This window comes from Trachypithecus francoisi, unplaced genomic scaffold, assembly GCF_009764315.1.
Source record: "Trachypithecus francoisi isolate TF-2019V2 unplaced genomic scaffold, Tfra_2.0 Lachesis_group17, whole genome shotgun sequence".
NCBI classification, from domain to species: Eukaryota; Metazoa; Chordata; class Mammalia; order Primates; family Cercopithecidae; genus Trachypithecus; species Trachypithecus francoisi.
Window position 1 is genome coordinate 81205291 of NW_022681462.1, and position 19603 is coordinate 81224893.

The following is a 19603-nucleotide window of genomic DNA, read 5'->3' on the forward strand; positions in this document are numbered from 1 at the left end:
CACATGCGCACTCACACGCACACGCGCGCGCGCAGCCCCTCCCGCCGCGGGCTCAGCGAGGGCGCTGGAGGAGCTGCGAAGGGCCAGGTCCCGCGGGCGGGGCGGCGGCTGGCACTGGCTCCGGACTCTGCCCGGCCAGGGCGGCGGCTCCAGCCGGGAGGGCGACGTGGAGCGGCCACGTGGAGCGGCCCGGGGGAGGCTGGCGGCTGCAGGCGAGGCGCGGGCGGCGCAGCAGCCGGGAGCGCCCACGGAGCTGGACTCCCAGCGCGGCGCGGCGCCACAGCAGGTGGGTGAGACCCCGCCCCGGCCGCCGGAGACCCGAGCCCATCACCGCCAGCCACCCAGGGCCGCGCGGGGGAGGTGGCCTCCAGCCTCTGGTCCAGATCCCGAGAGCGCAGTCCCTCTGCATCCCCTGCGGCTGAGACGCGGCGGGAGCAGTGGCCCTTGCCCCTGTGTCCCCTGAGGGCAGGTGGAGGAAGGGACTGGAGAGCCAACCTGAGGCTCCTTGGTGTGATGTTGGGGCTTCACAGTTCCCTAGGCGCTTCCCCCAGCCCTGCATTCCGTGTTCCAGCAGTCCTGGGGGAGGGGCATCTGGCGGGAGCTTTCCCCCTCATTCGACGGGGAAGAAATGGAGCACTGGGGAGGGCTCCAGGCTGTCGTCCCCTTGGAAGTGGCCGAGGGAACCAGCGCCCGGGCGTGGGCTCCCCTAGTCCTGTAGTCGCTGTCTCCTTTCTTGGGGGATGGGTGCTGGGAGGCACAACGGCGCCACAGGGATAAATTAAGAATTAAGGGAGAGGATTCCACTCAAAATTTTAGTTTCTCAACAGTTCGACTCTACAGGAGATGGAACTGCCGGCCTGTGAGGTGCTAGGTTCCTGTCCTGGAATAATTCAAGCAGAGGCCATTTGACAGGGTTGCTGTGGAAGAAATTTTTGCACTGGATGGGCAGTTACCCAGGATAACCCTGCAGGACTCCTGCCACGGCCCAGAGGCTCTGAAATACGCCAGCAGCACCTGCTTGGTGCCAGGCACTTACCCTGTTTTCTCATTACAGCCTCCCCAAACCTTTAGGAGACAGATACTGTTATCATCATTTTTAATATGCAGATCCCAGGGCTCAGAGAGGTTAAGACACGTGCCTAGGTCCCACAGTGAGCAGGATTTGATCAGAGGTCTAACCTGTAGGGCATGCTCTCCTCCCATGCACTGGTGCAAAGGCTTGAAGAACTCTGGGCTCGGAGGGTCATTGTGAATGTGTGAGTGCGCATGTGTGACATAGCTTTATTAAATTACATGGCAACTGTTAACAGTTATGGTGGCTTTCATGTGTTTATTAGGGTAATTATGTTCATGCACATTATAGTTATAGAACACGGTTAGGGGTGTTTTTATTGGACAGGCAGTGGTTCAATAGCTGTTTTATTTCTCTCACTTACAAAAGCTTTTGTTAATGTTTAGAAATGTCTAAGTGTGAACACATCACACTAACCTCATTACACATTACATGAGGTGCCTTAGCCTTTCTTTAAACAATTGAGGTGGGTTACTTGTACTAAAATGTCACAGTTGGAAGCATTACTTAAGAGAATATTGGCCAGGTGCAGTGGCTCATGCCTGTAATCCCAGCATTTTGGGAGGCCACGGTGAGTAGATCACTTGAGCTCAGGGGTTCGAGAACAGCCTGGCCAACGTGGTGAAACCCCGTCTCTAGTAAAAAATACAAAAATTAGCCAGGTGTGGTGGTGCACACCTGTAATCCCAGCTACTTACGAGGCTGAAGCAGGAGAATCGCTTGAGCCTGGGAAGTGGAGACTATAGTGAGTTGATTTTGTACCACTGCACTCCAGCCTGGGTGACAGCACGAGACTCCATTTCAAAAAAAAAAAGAGAGAATAGGCCTGGCGTGGTGGCTTATGCCTGTAATCCCAACACTTTGGGAGGTCGAGGTGGGTGGATCACCTGAGGTCAGGAGTTCTGGACCAGCCTGGCCAACATGGCAAAACCCCATCTCTACTAAAAATACAAAAATTAGCTGGACGTGGTGGTACATGCCTATAATCCCAGCTACTTAGGAGGCTGAGGCAGGAGAATCGCTTGAACCCAGGAGGTGGAGGTTGTGGTGAGCTGAGATTGTGCCATTGCACTCCAGCCTGGGCAGCAGAGTGAGACTCCATCTCAAAAAAAAAAAATCTTGGCTCATTGCAACCTCTGCCTCCTGGGTTCAAGCGATTCTCGTGTCTCAGCCTCCCAAGTAGCTGGGATTACAGGCATGTGCCACTGTACCTGGCTAATTTTTGTATTTTTAATAGAGATGGGGTTTCACCACATTGGCCAGACTGGTCTCAAACTCCTGACCTCAGGTAATCCTTTCGCCTCGGCCTCCTAAAGTGCTGGGATTACAGGTGTGAGCCACCACGCCCGGCCTTTTTTTTTTTTTTTTTTTTTTTAATGACATCTTGCTGTCATCCAGGCTGGAGTGCAGTGGTGTAATTATAGCTCACTGCAGCCTTGAACTCCTGGGCTCAAGTGATCCTCCTGCATCAGCCTCCCAAGTAACTGGGACCATAGATATGAGCCACCATGCTGTATAATTAAAAAACAATTTTTTTTTTTGTAGAGATGGGGGTCTCATTTTGCTGCCCAGGCTGGTCTCAAACTCCTAGCTTCAAGCAATCCTTTTGCCTTGGCCTGCAAAATACTGGGATTACAGGCGTGAGCCATTGTACTCAGCCCAGTCACTTGTATTTTTGAGGTGGACTACAACCGAATGCTAAGGTTGTCAGGAGGGCCCAGAACATTCCAGATTGAGGATGGAACAGGTTGGGCAAAAGCACTGAAAAAAGTGAAAGTAGAAAGTATTTTAGGAGACTCCAATAACTCCTTTGTTTGAAGCAGAGTGCTATCGTAATGCAGCACTGGAAGATGAGTCAACAGTAACTTGATATCTGATTGTAGAAGGCCTTGAACGCCCAGGTGAAGATTCTGGACTGTAGTAGAAATAGGGAGCCATTGAAGGCTCTAGAGCAGTGGAATTCTAGCAAAGGAAGATTTATCTGATGTGGGTATGGAGGGTTCTTTAAGTGGAGAAAATACCAGAGACAGGGATAACATTAAAAGGCTTCTATATTAGTTTGTGCAAGAAGTAATTCATTATCCGTTTAATGTTCACTGTAACCCTGTGAGGTAAATATCTCCAATATGCAGATAAGGTAACCGAAGTTTAGTGAGAATAATTAATTTACCCAAGGTCACAGGACAGTCAGTGGTGGAGCATGGTTTAAAAGTAGATCTGGCTGGTTCCAAATCTCTGTTTTCTGTCCATTAAACATACTGAAGAGTTAAATATATGAGGGGTACATAGGACCAGGAAGAGGAGAGTGCTAGTCATTCACGGGGTAGGACTCAGGACCAGGTGCATAATTTGCAGGGCTCGGTGCAAAAATGATTGAGAGTTTCAAGATAGTGACAACAGAGCATTAGCCTAAGCACAAGGCCCCTCTGAGAGCAGGGACCTTGTGACTGCACAGGACGCACACCCATGAAGCCAGCCCTTACATGGTTGGTCTTCCAATTACTATGGCAGTTTAACAAACCACCTTAAAATGTAGTGGCTTAAAAGGATAATGGGCCTGGCATGGTAGCTCATGCGTATAATCCCAGCACTTTGGAAAGCTGAGGCAGGAGGATTGCTTGAGCCAGGGGGTTTCCGATCAGCCTGGGCAACATTGTGAAACCCTGTCACACACACAAAAAAGATATCGTTGACATCGACTTTGCACGTGAGTGCAGGCTGTGGAGACAAGCACATTTCTACTGCATTCAGTGTTGGTGGGGGCAGCTCAGAGGCTGAGGTTAGAATCTGGAGCTTAGCTCTCTCCCGTCTGCTTATTGGGCTGGGAAGATTTGAGCTGGAGGCTTCTCAGGCATCTCTGTTTCTAGGTGGGTTCTCCACACTGTCTCTTCCGTAGGGTGGCTTCAGGGATGCCAGGCTCCTTCCATGGTGGCTCAAGGTTCCAGAGGCGCATGTCTGTGTGTCAAGTGAGGGGGAGAACCAGAACCAGGCATAAGCTAGGTCACTTATTACCTGGACTTGGAAGTCATGTAAGCATCATTTCAGCAACTCATTAGAAGCCAGTCACTAAGACCAGATCATATACAAGGGGAGGTGAGTTAAACTCCAAGTTTTGTGGGAAGGAATGTCAAAGAATGAGTAGACAGATTTTTAAAGTGGCGTAATGAGTGACAGGATGAGTGGATCTGAGGGGTGCTTCCCCTTTAGGCCTGAGCAGTTCCCCGCAGAGTCATCCTTTGGAGTTCACAGACATCCTTCTTTATTATTTTTTTTAAATTATACTTTAAGTTCTAGGGTACATGTGCATAACGTGCAGGTTTGTTACATATGTATACTTGTGCCATGTTGGTGTGCTGCACCCATCAACTCGTCGGCACCCATCAACTCGTCATTTACATCAGGTATAACTCCCAATGCAATCCCTCCCCCCTCCCCCCATCCTCCTTTAAAAGGCATCTGAGGGCCGGGTGTGGTGGCTTATGCCAATAATCCCAGCACTTTGGGAGGCCAAGGAAGGCGGATCACGAGGTCAAGAGATTGAGACCATCCTGGCCAACATGGTGAAACCCCGTCCCTACTAAAAATACAAAAATTAGCTGGATGTGGTGGCATGTGCCTGTAGTCCCAGCTACTTGGGAGGCTGAGGCAGGAGAACTGGTTGAACCTGGGAGACAGAGGTTGCAGTGAGCTGATATCATGCCACTGCACTCCAGCCTGGTAACAGAGCGAGACTCCATCAAAAAAAAAAAGAAAAAAAAATGGCACCTGCTAGTGCGTAAGAACATGTGAAGCCTGGATGATGAGTTTTGACAGCTCTGAGGGATTTAAATTACTCCAGTGCCTCCTGTTGGCATGAGTCCTAGAAGTAAGCAAAAGGGGTGGAGAAAGCAGTTTGAGAGGAGCCAGGTGGGAAGGGGGTGTGTGAAGCCACTGTGGGGCTGTGCAGATGAACTCTTGGAAGGAAAAAGGCCTCATTGTAGATCAGGCACCGCACTTTATACATCTTGTCTCATTAATTAAACCCTCACCACAGCCCTGCCAGAGGTGCTCTCATCAGCCCCGCATTACAGATGGAGAGCCTGAAGCACAGAAAAGCCGCACAGCTAGTGGGCTGTGGAGCCCAGATTTGAACACAGGCAGCCTGAGGTCACGGCCCATGCCCCTCAACTTTGGGCCGTACCACCTATTCCATACCAATTCTGTGTTTCTCTTGTTTTAACATTTGTATCTTTTCCTACTTACATATTTGCAAGCTTTGGGGGGAAAAAGAAAAAGTAATTCGACCTTAAGCGATTAGCTTAGTGATAAGAGAGTGCCTCACATATGGCAGGTGTTCAATAAACATTAAAGAAACGAATATTTATCCTTATTCTATAAACTTATATCTAACTTGCCTTCCCTACGGATGCTTGCCCTCTGGTCTTTGTCATGTGGCAGCTGCTGGTGCTTTCTGTGGTATTCTCTGTGGCACCCAGGCCAGGGGGCCAGACCTTCTGGCATTCTCCTGGCCAACTGGCTCTCTCAGCCATTAGGCACCCCTCCTTTCACCTTAGAGACTGGAACCCTCAGCTGACCTCAGCCCCCTTCTTCAAACCAGCAGCACTCTAGATACAAAGAACTAGGAGAGGCAGCCCACTCTCTGCCCATTCACCCAGACCCTCCTTCCAGCTGCTGCTTCCTCACCTCCCAGGCACCCTGTAGGCAGGGCCCTCTCTCTAACCTTCCAGGAAACAAGGCACTCATCTCTGCAGCTCCTAGACCTCCATTCAGTACCCATGGGGTTTCTAGGGAGATTTCTGTCTTCTACTACCTGCTGAGGCCCAGGTGGTGGGACCCCACCCTTCTGGGGACCTGGGAAGCCTCCACACACTAGCTGCAATTCCTTCAGTTCTCTGTCACTTGTCTCCTCGAAGTTGATTTATGGTATCTTTCATGACACAGAAGTTTAAACTTTTGATATACTCAAATCTGCTCATTTTTTCCTTTTAAACTTTCTGAGTTGATTTATTATATTTAATGGTTCTATAGCATAATTGTTTAGCCATTGCCTAAATGTTAAACATTCAGGTTGCTTACATTTGTTTGACTAATATTAATAGCACAGCTATATATATCTTTGTAATTTCTTTTCCATTTATATTCTTACATAGACTCCCCAAGACGATATTATTGGGTCAGAGTTTTAGGAAATTAATACACATTTCCAGACTGCCCTCTAAAAACATTTCAGGTTTATAGTTCCACAAGCAGTAAAGGTTCATACTCACTGATTCAGTTTCCTTAGTAATTGTAAGACTATCAAAGCTTATTATTTCTTTTTGCATCAGTTTTGCTATTAAGTTTTTCTAGGAAATTGGCCATATCCTCTAAGTTTTCAAATCTCTGCTGTTTCTTATGTCCCTATTTTCATTCTTAATATTGTTTGTGCCTTTTCTATTTTTTTTTTTTTTTTTTTTAGTCTTTGGTTTGTTTTTACTTTTTTCTGAAGTGGGGTCTCACTCTGTCACCCAGGCTGTAGTACAGCAGCACAATCACAGCTCACTGCAGTCTCAACCTCCTGGCTCAAGTCATCCTTCACCTCAGCTTCCCAAGTAGCTAGGACTACAGGCATGCACCACCAAGCCCAGCTACTTTTTTTAAATTAATTTTTTGTAGAGATGGGGGTCTCACTATGTTGCCCAAGCTGGTCTCCAACTTCTCAGCTCAAGCAATCCTTCTGCCTCAGCCTCCCAAAGTGCTAGGATTACAGGTGTGAACCGCAACACCTGGCTCTCTTTGTTCCTAATTGAAATTGCCAACAGTTTGTCTATTTTACTAGGCTTTTCATTTGTGTCTTTGTATATATGTATTTTATTGTAGTAGTCTTTTTAAAGAAGCAACCCTTGTTTGACTGTTGCTCCTCTTTAGTGTGTTTTTAATTTCTGCTATTATTTCATTTATTTTAATTTCTTTAAGTGTAGTCTCGTTTGCTAGTGAGTGTTTTTGTTTGTTTTTGGGTTTTGTATGCGCGCGCGTGTGTGTGTATTTTTTTAGAGATAGAGTCTGGCTCTGTCACTGAGGCTGGAGTGTAGTGGTACAATCGCAGCTTACTACTGCCTCAATCTCCCGGGTTCAAATGTTCTTCCCACCTCAGCCTCCCCAGTAGCTGGGACTACAGATGTATGCCACCACACCCAGCTAATTTTTTTTTTTTTTAATTATTTTCTGTAGACTCAGGGTGTCACTGATTTGCCCAGGCTGGTCTCAAACTCCTGGGCTCAAGTGATCCTCCCACCTCAGCCTCCCAAAGTGCTGCAATTACAGGCATTAGCCATGCACCCAGCCTTTACTTTTTATTTCTTCCTTTTTCTCTTTTCCTTATTTTGTTTCTTCTTTTTCCTCTTTTCCTGCCTTTCTTTGATTTCATTTTTTAAAATTCCATTCTTTTCTTCTACTGGTTTGAGGCTATACATTCCAGTTCTAATTTTTTAGTGGTTATCCTTAAATTTTTAACATGCATAATTTTTTTTCTTTTCTTTTTTGAGATGAGGTCTTGCTCTTGTTGCCCAGGCTGGAGTGCAATGGCCGATCTTGGCTCACCGCAACCTCTGCCTCCTGGGTTCAAGCGATTCTCCTGCCTCAGCCGCCCCAGTAGCTGGGATTACAGGCATGCACCACCTTGCCCGGCTAATTTTGTATTTTTAGTAGAGATGGGGTTTCTCCATGTTGGTCAGGCTGGTCTTGAACTCCCAGTTTCAGGTGATCTGCCCACCTCGGCCTCCCAGAGTGCTGGGATTATAGGCGTGAGTGCCCAGCCTTAACATGTGCCCAGCCTTAACATGCATATTTAACAAAGTTCATCAATATGTCTACTCTCTTTCCAAACAACCATCTTTGCTTTACATGTCATTGTCCAATATTGTAGTTCAGGCCAGCTTTTTTGCCTCGTATATTAACATAATTATCATTGTTTAACAGTCTATGTTTATTTAGATTTAGCCACATACTTTCTGATTTCTTTGCTCTACATGTTTTCTTGCATGTCTTTTTTTTTTTTTTTTTTTTTGAGACGGAGTCTCGCTCTGTCACCCGGGCTGGAGTGCAGTGGCTGGATCTCAGCTCATTGCAAGCTCCGCCTCATGGGTTCACGCCATTCTCCTGCCTCAGCCTCCCGTGTAGCTGGGACTACAGGAGCCTGCCACCTCGCCCGGCTAGTTTTTTGTATTTTTTTAGTAGAGACGGGGTTTCACCATGTTAGCCAGGATAGTCTCAATCTCCTGACCTCGTGATCCGCCCGTCTCGGCCTCCCAAAGTGCTGGGATTACAGGCTTTAGCCACTGCGCCCGGCCTTTTTTTTTTTTTTTTTTTTTTAAGACAGGGTCTTGCTCTGTTGCCTAGGCTAGATGACAGTGGTGTGATCACAGCTCACTGCAGCCTTCATCTCCTGGGCTCAAGCGATCCTCCCACCTCAGCTTCCTGAGTAGCTGGGACTGCAGGCACACGCCACCATGCCTGGCTAATTTTTTCCTATTTTTTGTAGAAATGGAGTCTCACTATATTGCCCAGGCTGGTCTTGAACTCCTGGACTCAGGAGATCCTCTCATCTCAGCCTCCCAAAGTGCTGGGATTACAGGTGTGAACCCATATCCAGCTGAATTTTCTTTCATGAAGGAATGTTGGTGGCAAATTCTCTAAGTTATTTGTCTAAAATTGTTTTTACAAGGTAGGAGGATTGCTTACACCTAAGACCAGCCTGGGCAACAAAGTGAGACCCCGTCTCTACCAAAGAAAAGAAAAAGCTGAGCATGGTGGCACATTCATGTCATCCCAGCTACTTGTGAGGCAGGGGTGGGAGAACTGCTATGATCCTGCCACGAGTTCCAGCCTGGGCAACAGAATGAGACCCTGTCTCTAAACAAATAAATAAATAATTTTGCTTCACCTCATTCTGCAAGATAATTTTGCTGAGAATAGAATTCTAGAATATCAATTTTCTCCCCTCTTTGAACACATTAAAATACTATATTACTGTATTTGGGCATCATTGTTGATGTCAAGAAGTCAGCTATTAGTCTAATTACTTTTCCTATGAGATGAGTTGTCTTTTCTTTCTGACTGCTTTTACAATTTGTTTTTTCTTGAGTGTTCTATTTTTGAACAATAGGTCTAGGTGAGAATTTCTGTTTATTTAATCTGCATTAAATTGTTGGGCTTCCTGGATTGGCGTAGTCCAGTGTTTTGCAACCTACTGGAAAAATATCAGCTGTTGTTTCTTCAAATACTGCTTCTTTCCAGGTGTATCTCTTATCTCCTCCATCCTCCATGCCATTTAACCTCTGTTTTATATTTTCTATGTCTTTGACTCAATGAACTGCACTCTGGATAATTTATTTAGATCTATTTTCCAGTTCATTAACTTTCATATCAGTTGTGTCTAATCATTTTAACTCACCCATTGCATTTTTATTTTTATTTATTTTTTATTTTATTATTTATTTATTTATTTATTTTGTGTATGTATTTTTAGTAGAGACGGGGTTTCAGCGTGTTAGCCAGGATGGTGTCGATCTTCTGACCTCGTGATCCGCCCGCCTTGGCCTCCCAAAGTGCTGGCATTACAGGCTTGAGCCACCGCGCCCGGCCTATTTTATTTTATTTTATTTTTATTTTTTATTTTTATTTTTTTTTGAGACGGAGTCTCGCTCTGTCGCCCAGGCTGGAGTGCAGTGGCCGGATCTCAGCTCACTGCAAGCTCCGCCTCCCGGGTTTACGCCATTCTCCCGCCTCAGCCTCCGGAGTAGCTGGGACTACAGGCGCCCGCCATCTCGCCCGGCTAATTTTTTGTATTTTTTAGTAGAGACGGGGTTTCACAGTGTTAGCTAGGATGGTCTCGATCTCCTGACCTCGTGATCGCCCGTCTCGGCCCCCCAAAGTGCTGGATTACAGGCTTGAGCCACCGCGCCCGGCCTTATTTTATTTTATTTTATTTTTATTTTTATTTTATTTTATTTTTTTTTTTTTTGAGGCGGAGTCTCGCTCTGTCGCCCAGGCTGGAGTGCAGTGGCCGGATCTCAGCTCACTGCAAGCTCCGCCTCCCGGGTTACGCCATTCTCCTGCCTCAGCCTCCCGAGTAGCTGGGACTACAGGCGCCCGCCACCTCGCCCGGCTAGTTTTTGTATTTTTTAGTAGAGACGGGGTTTCACTGTATTAGCCAGGAGGGTCTCGATCTCCTGACCTCATGATCCGCCCGTCTCGGCCTCCCAAAGTGCTGGGATTACAGGCTTGAGCCACCGCGCCCGGCCGTATTTTATTTTTAAGACAGAGTCTCACTCTGTCGCTCAGGCTGGAGCACAGTGGGGCGATCTTGGCTCACTGCAACCTCCGCCTCCTGGGTTCAAGCGATTCTCCTGCTCAGCCTCCTAAGTAGCTGGGATTACAGGCGCGTGCCACCAAGCCCAGCTAACTTGTATATTCTTAGTAGAGACAGGGTTTCACCATGTTGGCCAGGCTGGTCACCCATTGCATTTTTAAAATCAATCTTTTATTTCTAAAAGTTATATTTGTTTCCTCTTCAAATCTACTTGGTCATTTTTATGCTCTCTTCTTTCCTTCCTTCCTTCCTTCCTTCCTTCCTTCCTTCTTTTTCTTTTTTTTTTTTGAGACGGAGTCTCGCTTTGTCACCCAAGCTGGAGTGCAGTGGCCGGATCTCAGCTCACTGCAAGCTCCACCTGCCGGGTTTACATCATTCTCCTGCCTCAGCCTCCCGAGTAGCTGGGACTACAGGCGCCCGCCACCTCACCTGGCTATTTTTTTTGTATTTTTTAGTAGAGACGGGGTTTCATGTGTTAGCCAGGATGGTCTCGATCTCCTGACCTCATGATCTGCCTGCCTTGGCCTCCCAAAGTGCTGGGATTACAGGCTTGAGCCACCGTGCCCGGCCTCTTTTTTTTTTTTTTTTCGAGATGGAGTCTTGCTCTGTGGCCCAGGCTGGATTGCAGTGGCGTGATCTTGGCTCACTGCAACCTCCATCTCCCAGGTTCAAGTGATTCTTCTGCCTCAGCCTCCCAAGTAGCTGGGATAACAGGTGCCCACCACCACGCCTGGCTAATTTTTTGTATTTTTAGTAGAGATGGGGTTTCACTGTGTTGGCCAGGATGGTCTTGATCTCCTGACCTCATGATCCAACTGCCTTGGCCTCCTAAAGTGTGCGGATTACAGGCGTGAGCCACCACGCCCGGCCTCTTTTCTTTTTTTTAACACACTGTTGCTGGCTGGAAAACTATTTCTTCCTCATAGTTTCAAGCTTCCCTTTAATTTCTAAAAACATGTGAACTACATCTGCTGTATATTCTATGTATAACAATTCCAACACAGTTTTTTCCAAGTCTACTTTTCCCTGCTATTGTTTTGCTGGCTCTTACTCACAGTGTCTTATTTCCTTGTATGTTTATAACGTTTTGGCTGTGAGTTCATATTCCTGGAAACTTTACCCATGGAAATTCTTTGAGGCCTGGATTAGAGTTGAGTTCCTCCAGAGATGGATGTTTTCCTCTCTCAGTCATCTGGGGGTGCCATCAACCAGGTTGCACTTCAAAATACGTTACCTACTTTAGATATTCTGAACCATACAGGTAGCATTAATAATTCTGGCTTCAAACCCACATTAGAGGGCAGGCACAGTGGTTCATGCCTGTAATCCCAGCACTTTGGGAGACTGAGGCGGGAGGATCACCTGAGATCAGGAGTTCGAGACCAGCCTGGCCAACATGGTGAAATCCCATCCCTAGTAAAAATACAAAAAAATTAGCCAGGCATGGTGGCCGGTGCTTTTAGTCCCAGATACTCGGGAGGCTGAGGCAGGAAAATCGCTTGAGCCCGGGAGGTGGAGGTTGCAGTGAGCTGATACCACACCACAGCACTCCAGCCTGGGAGACAGAGTGAGAGAGACTCCGTCTCAAAAAAACAAAAACAAAAAACCCACATTAGATCAGGCTTGTTATAGATTGTCAGGGAGGGTTGTTTTTTTTTTTCTCCCTTCCACCCAGCACCAAAACCAAGAAAGGCAAAATTCTTTGCTGCCTTTCTTCATGACAGATTTACTTTTTGTTCATGTTCAGAGTATAGCTGTTTGGAATCCCAGCTTTACGTAGGGAATCTCCTGTTAGTCTCTGCATATCAGGTGGGCCCAGGCATCACCTCTGGTGTCCTTTCCAGCACAAGCACTCTGACAGGCAGCTCAACTTCACCTGGGTTGGGTTTGGCAGATACTCCTAAGGCAAAAGCTGATGTCAAGCTCACTTTCCCCCCAGATTACCGTTTTCACTGCACATTTGTACTGTTGAGGATTTCTTGCCAACCCAGTGCTTTTGAAAAGATACTTTCTATTTTTATCCAGCTCAGTGGTTACTTTCATTGGGATGTTTACTGTCACACTCCCAGAAGTGGAAGTCTGAATGTTTTCTAGTCCATCCTTTTTCTGGGCTGTGTCCCTTTAAGGGTTTCATGTTGATATAGAGATCCCAGTTCCAATGGCTTACCTTCAAGGGGCCCAGGACCTTGTTTTCTCTTCCAGGCACAACAACTAAAACCCTAGGATTTATGTTGTCAGCTGATGTTGGTGAACACCTTTAGGGCAGCGGTGTCTTCAGCATCTTTTTTTGGCCACTGGGGCATATAGACATCAACAAATTATGTATATTCACTTTATCTGTTGGGACCAGTTGTATGCATAGAAAAATGAAGACAGGCCAGGTGCGGTGCCTCACGCCTGTAATCCCAGCACTTTGGGAAGCCCAGGCGGGCAGATCACCTGAGGACAGGTGTTCAGGACCAGTCTGACCAACATGGTGAAACCCCATCTCTACTAAAAATACAAACATTAGCCAGGTGTGGTGGCATGCGCCTGTAATCCCAGCTACTCGGGAGGCTGAGGCAGGAGAATCGCTTGAACCTGGGAGGCAGAGGTTGCAGTGAGCTAAGATCACGCCACTGTACTCCAACCTGGGTGACAGAGCAGGACTCCTTCTCAAAAAAAAAAAAAAAAAAGAAAGAAAAAGAAAAAAGAAGACAGGTTCTGTGACTCTAGGTAGCTTCATCTTCTTGTGGACTTCTATGTTTAACTGGTTTTCCCTTAAATTAGCTTAAAAAGGCAGAATTTTTGTTTATCTTCCCATTAGCCAGGTGCTCACCTGCTCTACCCCTCATCTCTTAGGAAATGGAAGTCCACTCTGGCAGTGGTTCTGAACCTTATTAGGGTCACCGGATGCTTGTAGAATCTGCCCAAAGCTATGAACCTTCCTCTAGGAAAACCCAGTGCCAGCCAGGTGGGGATGTTCCTGATCCTCTGCTAGACCGTCAGGCGTCTGACGATTTTTCTTTCTAGAGATGGGCTTGGGGTCTGGGGCCTTGGCTTTGGTGGGCTTCTGCTTCCTCAGGAACTCACATTACCTGTACATACCCTGGGACTCATCAGAAAGCTTTAGGCTCTGTTTGATTGGTCCATTCTATCTTTTACTGTTTTCATATAGTCAAGTGGTTGATTTTGCCAATGGGCCTAAGCCATGTCAGTCTAAGGGGAAGTTTTTGTTTTTTCCTTTATAGTGGGTCTGATTTTCCTAACTGCATTTAGCAAATAGCAGTTCCTGGGGCCACTATTGATCTGGCCCTGATTTATTGTGTTTTCAGTTTGTACTTGAGTTTAGACCTATTTCAAGAAGTCTGCGGCTGTTTTGATTTGTTCTTCAGTGGGTTTTTAACAAACACAAGCAGTCCATTTATCTTTTTGCCTATGTTTAAGTCTTGGTCTTTCTGTGACTCCCTGCATTTCTTTTTTTTTTTTTTTTTTTTTTTTTTTTTTTTTTTTTTTGAGACGGAGTCTCGCTCTGTCACCCAGGCTGGAGTACAGTGGCCAGATCTCAGCTCACTGCAAGCTCCGCCTCCCGGGTTCACGCCATTCTCCTGCCTCAGCTTCCCGAGCAGCTGGGACTACAGGCGCCGCCACCTCACCCGGCTAGTTTTTTGTATTTTTAGTAGAGGCGGGGTTTCACCGTGTTAGCCAGGATGGTCTCGATCTCCTGACCTTGTGATCCGCCCGTCTCGGCCTCCCAAAGTGCTGGGATTACAGGCTTGAGCCACGGCGCCCGGCCCGACTCCCTGCATTTCTAACCTGGCCTTTTTCTTAAACTCTCTGCACTCCTTTCCATCTGTAACATGAATGGGCTGAAGGAGTTCAGACATGCTTGCCCTGCACTTTTCTGGGCACCTCGGCAGCTGGTGGGGAGCAAGGGAATGGGCCGTGAGGTGGGGATGCGCCCCCCAGCTCTGCTTCTGCCACAGCAGGCCAGCCTTTATGTGCTTTATATACGAGAACTGGAGTGACATTTATTTTGAGCACGGTTCCATGGGGGGATCCCTGCTGTCTGTGTGTGAGTTTTCCCTGAGCAGGAGTCCTATCTTGTGGGCTGCAGGTGGAAGCAGGGAGAAAAGGCGCTTGTGTCTAACTCAGCCCATCTCTGACACGGTGGCAGACGCCCCTTTCCCCCGACCCCTGATTCTCTTCCTTGTTCCAGTTCCAGGAAGGATGTTACCTTTGATGATGAGAGTGTTAATCCTGCTGCTGCTCCCCGCGGGTCAGGCTGCTCCAAAGGATGGAGTCACAAGGTAACAGGGTTATGAGAACAGGGCTGGGAGGAGGGAGAGTCTCTAGAGAATCCAAGGGTGTGGTGGGCCCTCCGGGAGGCAGGAGACTAGGGTGTAGGTTCCCTGATCTCTGTATCTCTCCGCCACCAGCCTCCTGTCTTGTGTCTGTCAGAGTGCCACAAAGTGGGCATTCAGTATATGCTTGCTGGACTCATTTGGAATCAGGGAACTCAGCTCCAGTGTATCATGCCACACAGGAAAGAAGCTATGGCACCAGGGCAGTGGGGGCTGCAGTTGTTTGTTTGTGTTTTTTTGTTTTGAGACTGAGTCTCACTCTGTTGCCCAGGCTGGAGTACAGTGGCATGATCTCAGCTCACTACGGCCTCCACCTCCTGGGTTCAAGCAATTCTTCTGCCTCAGTCTCCCAAGTAGCTGGGACTACAGGTGCCCACCACCACACTGGGCTAATTTTTGTATTTTTTTTTTTGAGACGGAGTCTTGCTCTGCCGCCCAGGCTGGAGTGCAGTGGCCGGGTCTCAGCTCACTGCAAGCTCCGCCTCCCGGGTTTACGCCATTCTCCTGCCTCAGCCTCCCGTGCAGCTGGGACTACAGGCGCCCGCCACGTCGCCCGGCTAGTTTTTTTTGTATTTTTTAGTAGAGACGGGGTTTCACCATGTTAGCCAGGATGGTCTCGATCTCCTGACCTCGTGATCCGCCCGTCTCGCCTCCCAAAGTGCTGGGATTACAGGCTTGAGCCACCGCGCCCGGCCAATTTTTGTATTTTTAATAGAGACGGGGTTTCACTATATTGGCCAGGCTGATCTCGAACTCCTGACCTTGTGATACACCTGCCTCGGCCTCTCAAAGTGCTGGGATTACAGGCGTGAGCCACCGTGCCTGGCCTGCAGTTTTATTATCAAGACCTTAAGGTGGGCCGGGTGTGGTGGCTCACAACTGTAATCCCAGCACTTTGGGAGGCCAAGGCAGACAGATCACCTGAGGTCAGGAGTTTGAGACCAGCCTGGCCGATGTGGTGAAACCCCATCTCTACAGAGATAAAAAAAAAAATTAGCTGGGCATGGTGTTGCATGTCTGTAATCCCAGCTACTCAGGAGGCTGAGGCAAAAGAATCGCTTGAACCTGGGAGGTGAAGGTTACAGTGAGCCAAGATCAAGCCTTTGCACTCAGCCTGGGTGACAGAGCGAGACTCCATCTTAAAAAGAACAAAAAAAGACCTTATGGTGGGAACATCAAAGAAGTAGAGATCATTAGCATGTCATTTCTGTGTTATCGGAATGCTTTCTGAAGGCTTTATTTATGAATACTGTGCAATGGGTGTGCTGGGTAGAAGGGAAGCAGCCACGAGAGCTGGTAGCCGTGACAAAAGTCGCTGCAACTCCTGCCAGTTCTCTGGCATCACAGGTCTGGATTGACTTGGGCAAACAGTTAACCCAGTTCAGAATCAGGAGCACATTTGGAGCTTGAAAGACTGACAAAGAGATCCTGAGCAGCTTGAAACCACAGAACCAACAGATATATCCTGTCCTTGAAAAAGTATAGGTCAATTTTATGTCATGGAGCAAACTGGGTCTATATAAAACCGAGCAGTGCCATCGGGCTCCACTAGAGACCCGCCCCTCGGCTCTCAGCATCGAAGGGGAGGGGTGCCATGACCCATGTTGTCCTGCCACTCACTGGGCTGTTTTCTTGAATCTAACTTGTGTCTAGTAGGTGTGGCCTCATCTGGCCTCTACCTAACCAGATGTTTTTATTTGGGTTTTCATTTAAAGTCTAAGGTAGCCAGCTGCAAAAACAGAGTCTGAGGGAGTTAAGGATTTGGTTCCAAGGAGACCAGAAGAGCCTACTCCCTACAAGGTTTTTGGAATTTTGGGGGCAACTCCCTTTGGGTCTGGGGAGAGAACTCTGCCAGGAGATTGGAGGCAGAAGGTTGACAGGCTGGGCCCTCAGGGAGGCTCTCTGCAAGGGTGGTCCTCCCCTTCCTCCTCCAGGCCAGACTCTGAAGTGCAGCATCAGCTCCTGCCCAACCCCTTCCAGCCAGGCCGGGAGCAGCTCGGGTGAGTAGGCTGAGCTGGGGGTGCTTTCAGGGAGACGACCAGGCCCGGGGCTACAGACTCACCTCTCCTGGGCTGATTCTCCACTTTTCTGACAGACTTCTGCAGAGCTACCTAAAGGGACTAGAAAGGACAGAAGTGCAGCCGGAGCATCTGAGCCGGGAGCAGGGTGAGGGGCTGGGCTGATGGGGCCAGGGACGGGAGGCTCTGGGCAGCCAGATCTGGGACTGACCTCGGCTGCCCCATTGACTCCTGCTTTCTCCACCTCCCCAGGCACCTCTTCTAATCCAGCTTCTCTTCTCTAGTTTTCCTCTACCTCTTTGCCCTCCATGACTATGACCAGAGTGGACAGCTGGATGGCCTGGAGCTGTTGTCCATGTTGACAGCTGCTCTGGCCCCTGGAGCTGCCAACTCTCCTACCACCAACCCGGTAAGCTCTGCTGGATGGAGATCACCCATAAAGGAGACCCAGTGCTTTGGGGTTTTGGTCTTGCTCATCATAACTCTTTTGGTGAATCCTCTGTAAAAGGAGGGCTTAGAGCTTACATGGCAGGGATGCAAGGGTGGGTTGGGGAGGGTCAGGACTCCTGGGGAACATCCCTGTCACTGGAGACCCCACAGTGACTCTGCTTCCACAGGTGATCTTGATAGTGGACAAAGTGCTCGAGACCCAGGACCTGAATGGGGATGGGCTCATGACCCCTGCTGAGCTCATCAACTTCCCGGGAGAGGTCCCCAGTCACGTGGAGCCTGGAGAGCTCCTTGCTCCATCTCCTCAGGAGCCACAAGCTGTTGGGAGGCAATCCCTGTTAGCTAAAAGCCCATTAAGACAAGAAACACAGGAAGCCCCAGGTCCCAGAGAAGAAGCAAAGGGCCAGGTAGAGGCCAGAAGGGAGTCTTTGGATCCTGTCCAAGAGCCTGGGGGCCAGGCAGAGGCTGAAGGAGATGTTCCAGGGCCCAGAGGGGAAGCTGGGGGCCAGGCAGAGGCTGAAGATGTTCCAGGGCCCAGAGGGGAAGCTGGGGGCCAGGCAGAGGCCAGGGAGAATGGAGAGGAGGCCAAGGAACTTCCAGGGGAAACACTGGAGTCTAAGAACATCCCAAATGAGTTTGAGGTGCACATTGTTCAGCTGGAGAATGATGAGATCTAGATCTCGAAGATACAGGTACCCCACGATGTCTCAGTTTCAGAACATAAGCCCTGAAGTGGGCAGGGGAATGTACGCTGGGACAAGGACCACCTCTGTGCCCCCTGTCTGGTCCCAGTAGGTATCAGGTCTTTCTGTGCAACTCAGGGAGACCCTAAGTTAAGGGACAGATTGCCAATAAAGAACTGAATGAATTCATCCCCCTGTGCCACCTCTCTACCTGTCCAGCCTGCCCAGACCCTCTTAGGGGAACAGGGTGTTGGGGACACCGAAAGGACAGGGATGCTGCCTTCCCAGTGTTTCTGGGCCTCACGGTGCTCCGGCAGCAGAGCGCATAGTGCCAGCCATGGCCAGCTGCAGAGGACCCGGTGAGGGAAGCTCAGTCTATCCCTGAGCCCCAAACACTCTCTGGTTCCCCCTCAGCTGGTGTTCAGACACCCCATGCTCTCCTGCAGCTCAGGGCAGGTGGCCCCATCACCCTGTATCTGCCCCCCACCCCCAGTAATGTTAATCATCACTAAAACTTTCTAAGAGCCTCGTACACATCAGGCATCATGCTGGGCATTTTATATATTACATGATTTTATCCTCGCAATAATTCTGTAGCCAGGCAGAATTGGCTCCATTTGACAGATGAAGAAATTGAGGCAGATTGTGTTAAGCGCTGTACCCTAAGGTGACATGCAGCTAATTAAATGGCAGATTTGAATCCAGGTCTGTCTGACTCTAAAGCCCTTTACATTATATGCTTTTTACATGATAAGGCCTTATCCACCCTATATTGGAGTTGGCCCCAATTCCAATATGTGTTCCAGATCCGACCTCCCTGAGGACAACACTCTGTATCTTGGGTCACAGTTGTGGCTGAGGTATCCCCTTAATTCCAAGGTGGGCTCCACGGGTGAGACTTTCAGGCTCTGGGGCAGTCAGCGGGAGGAGATATTTTTGGACAATAAAGACGCCACCAAATCACAGGCTGGTGGGCAGGGCAGAGGAGGCGCCCCACCCCCTCGCCCTCCACTGGCCTGTCAGTTTGGCTCAGCCGTGTGGACTCCCAGCTTCTGAGCTATGGGAATAGAGTCTGCACAACGCAGGGCCCCGAAGAGCTCTCATGGATTCTGGTTCTTTGGCAGGTTCGCTGGGTATGGGGCCCTGAGTGTCCTCCCCAGCCAGGGCAGAGCTGGCGGCAAGCCTGGGGCACTTCTTGCTGCTATAGCCCAGGCAGCCCCTCCTCTGGGCCTGGGTGGAGAGGTTCATTTGGGGAATGGACACAAGGAGGGAGGACTGAAGAGTTAGAGCCTCAGGAATGCCCAGCCAGAGCAGTTCAGACATCAAGGACAGAAGCTGCCAGGAGAAGCTGGCTCCGAGGAAGATTTATTCGGTGTGAGGCTCTGCAGGGAGAGACGTGTGGGGAACACAGGACACAGGCGGAGTCCTTCCCATAGCCTGCATCTGTCCCCTGAGCAGGGCAACCTGGATGCCAGGCTGGATGGAGGGGAGAAGGCGATGCAGCCGCAATGGCAGCCTCCATGGTGTGCAGGGAGCCAGCACCTCCTACCGCACCGGCTCTCACACAATGCCATCAAAGCCCTGCAGGCCACACTTCTTGCCGGCTACCTGGCATCCGAATCTCAGTGCTTCCTGCACGCTCCTCCCTGGAGGAGGGACAAGTAACTAGGTCAGCCAGGTGTTTGGGG

The 19603-nt window shown here is 49.0% G+C and overlaps 2 protein-coding genes across 6 annotated transcripts in view; one reads left to right on the forward strand and one right to left on the reverse strand.

Annotated features, from left to right (window-relative positions):
* CGREF1 (cell growth regulator with EF-hand domain 1) lies at positions 1-18615 on the forward strand. Of its 2 annotated transcripts, XM_033176280.1 has the most exons (6): positions 7-286; positions 14620-14710; positions 16699-16764; positions 16860-16930; positions 17067-17191; positions 17400-18615. In XM_033176280.1, the coding sequence occupies exons 2-6, from the start codon at positions 14631-14633 to the stop codon at positions 17907-17909; spliced, it is 852 nt and encodes a 283-aa protein (XP_033032171.1). In that variant the 5' UTR covers positions 7-286; positions 14620-14630; the 3' UTR covers positions 17910-18615. The 2 variants fall into 2 exon arrangements, with proteins under 2 accessions (XP_033032172.1, XP_033032171.1); XM_033176281.1 differs by lacking the exon at positions 16860-16930 and having other exon boundaries at positions 1-286.
* The window catches only part of KHK (ketohexokinase), a 15277-nt gene continuing 14110 nt past the window's right edge, over positions 18437-19603 (reverse strand). For 2 of the 4 annotated variants that reach the window (XM_033176276.1, XM_033176279.1), the window contains one exon: positions 18437-19561. In XM_033176276.1, coding sequence (XP_033032167.1) covers positions 19476-19561 — 86 coding nt within the window. In that variant the 3' untranslated portion in view covers positions 18437-19475. The remainder of the gene's footprint in view (positions 19562-19603) is intronic. The other 2 variants (XM_033176277.1, XM_033176278.1) reach the window with 1 other exon arrangement.

Bases quoted from the DNA above. Each gene is read 5' to 3' on its own strand.
- CGREF1 (XM_033176280.1), top strand. From the start codon at position 14,631: ATGTTACCTTTGATGATGAGAGTGTTAATCCTGCTGCTGCTCCCCGCG. The intron at 14,711-16,698 runs GTAACAGGGTTA...TTCCTCCTCCAG, and splicing joins CCAAAGGATGGAGTCACAAG to GCCAGACTCTGAAGTGCAGC. The intron at 16,765-16,859 runs GTGAGTAGGCTG...CTTTTCTGACAG, and splicing joins CCAGGCCGGGAGCAGCTCGG to ACTTCTGCAGAGCTACCTAA.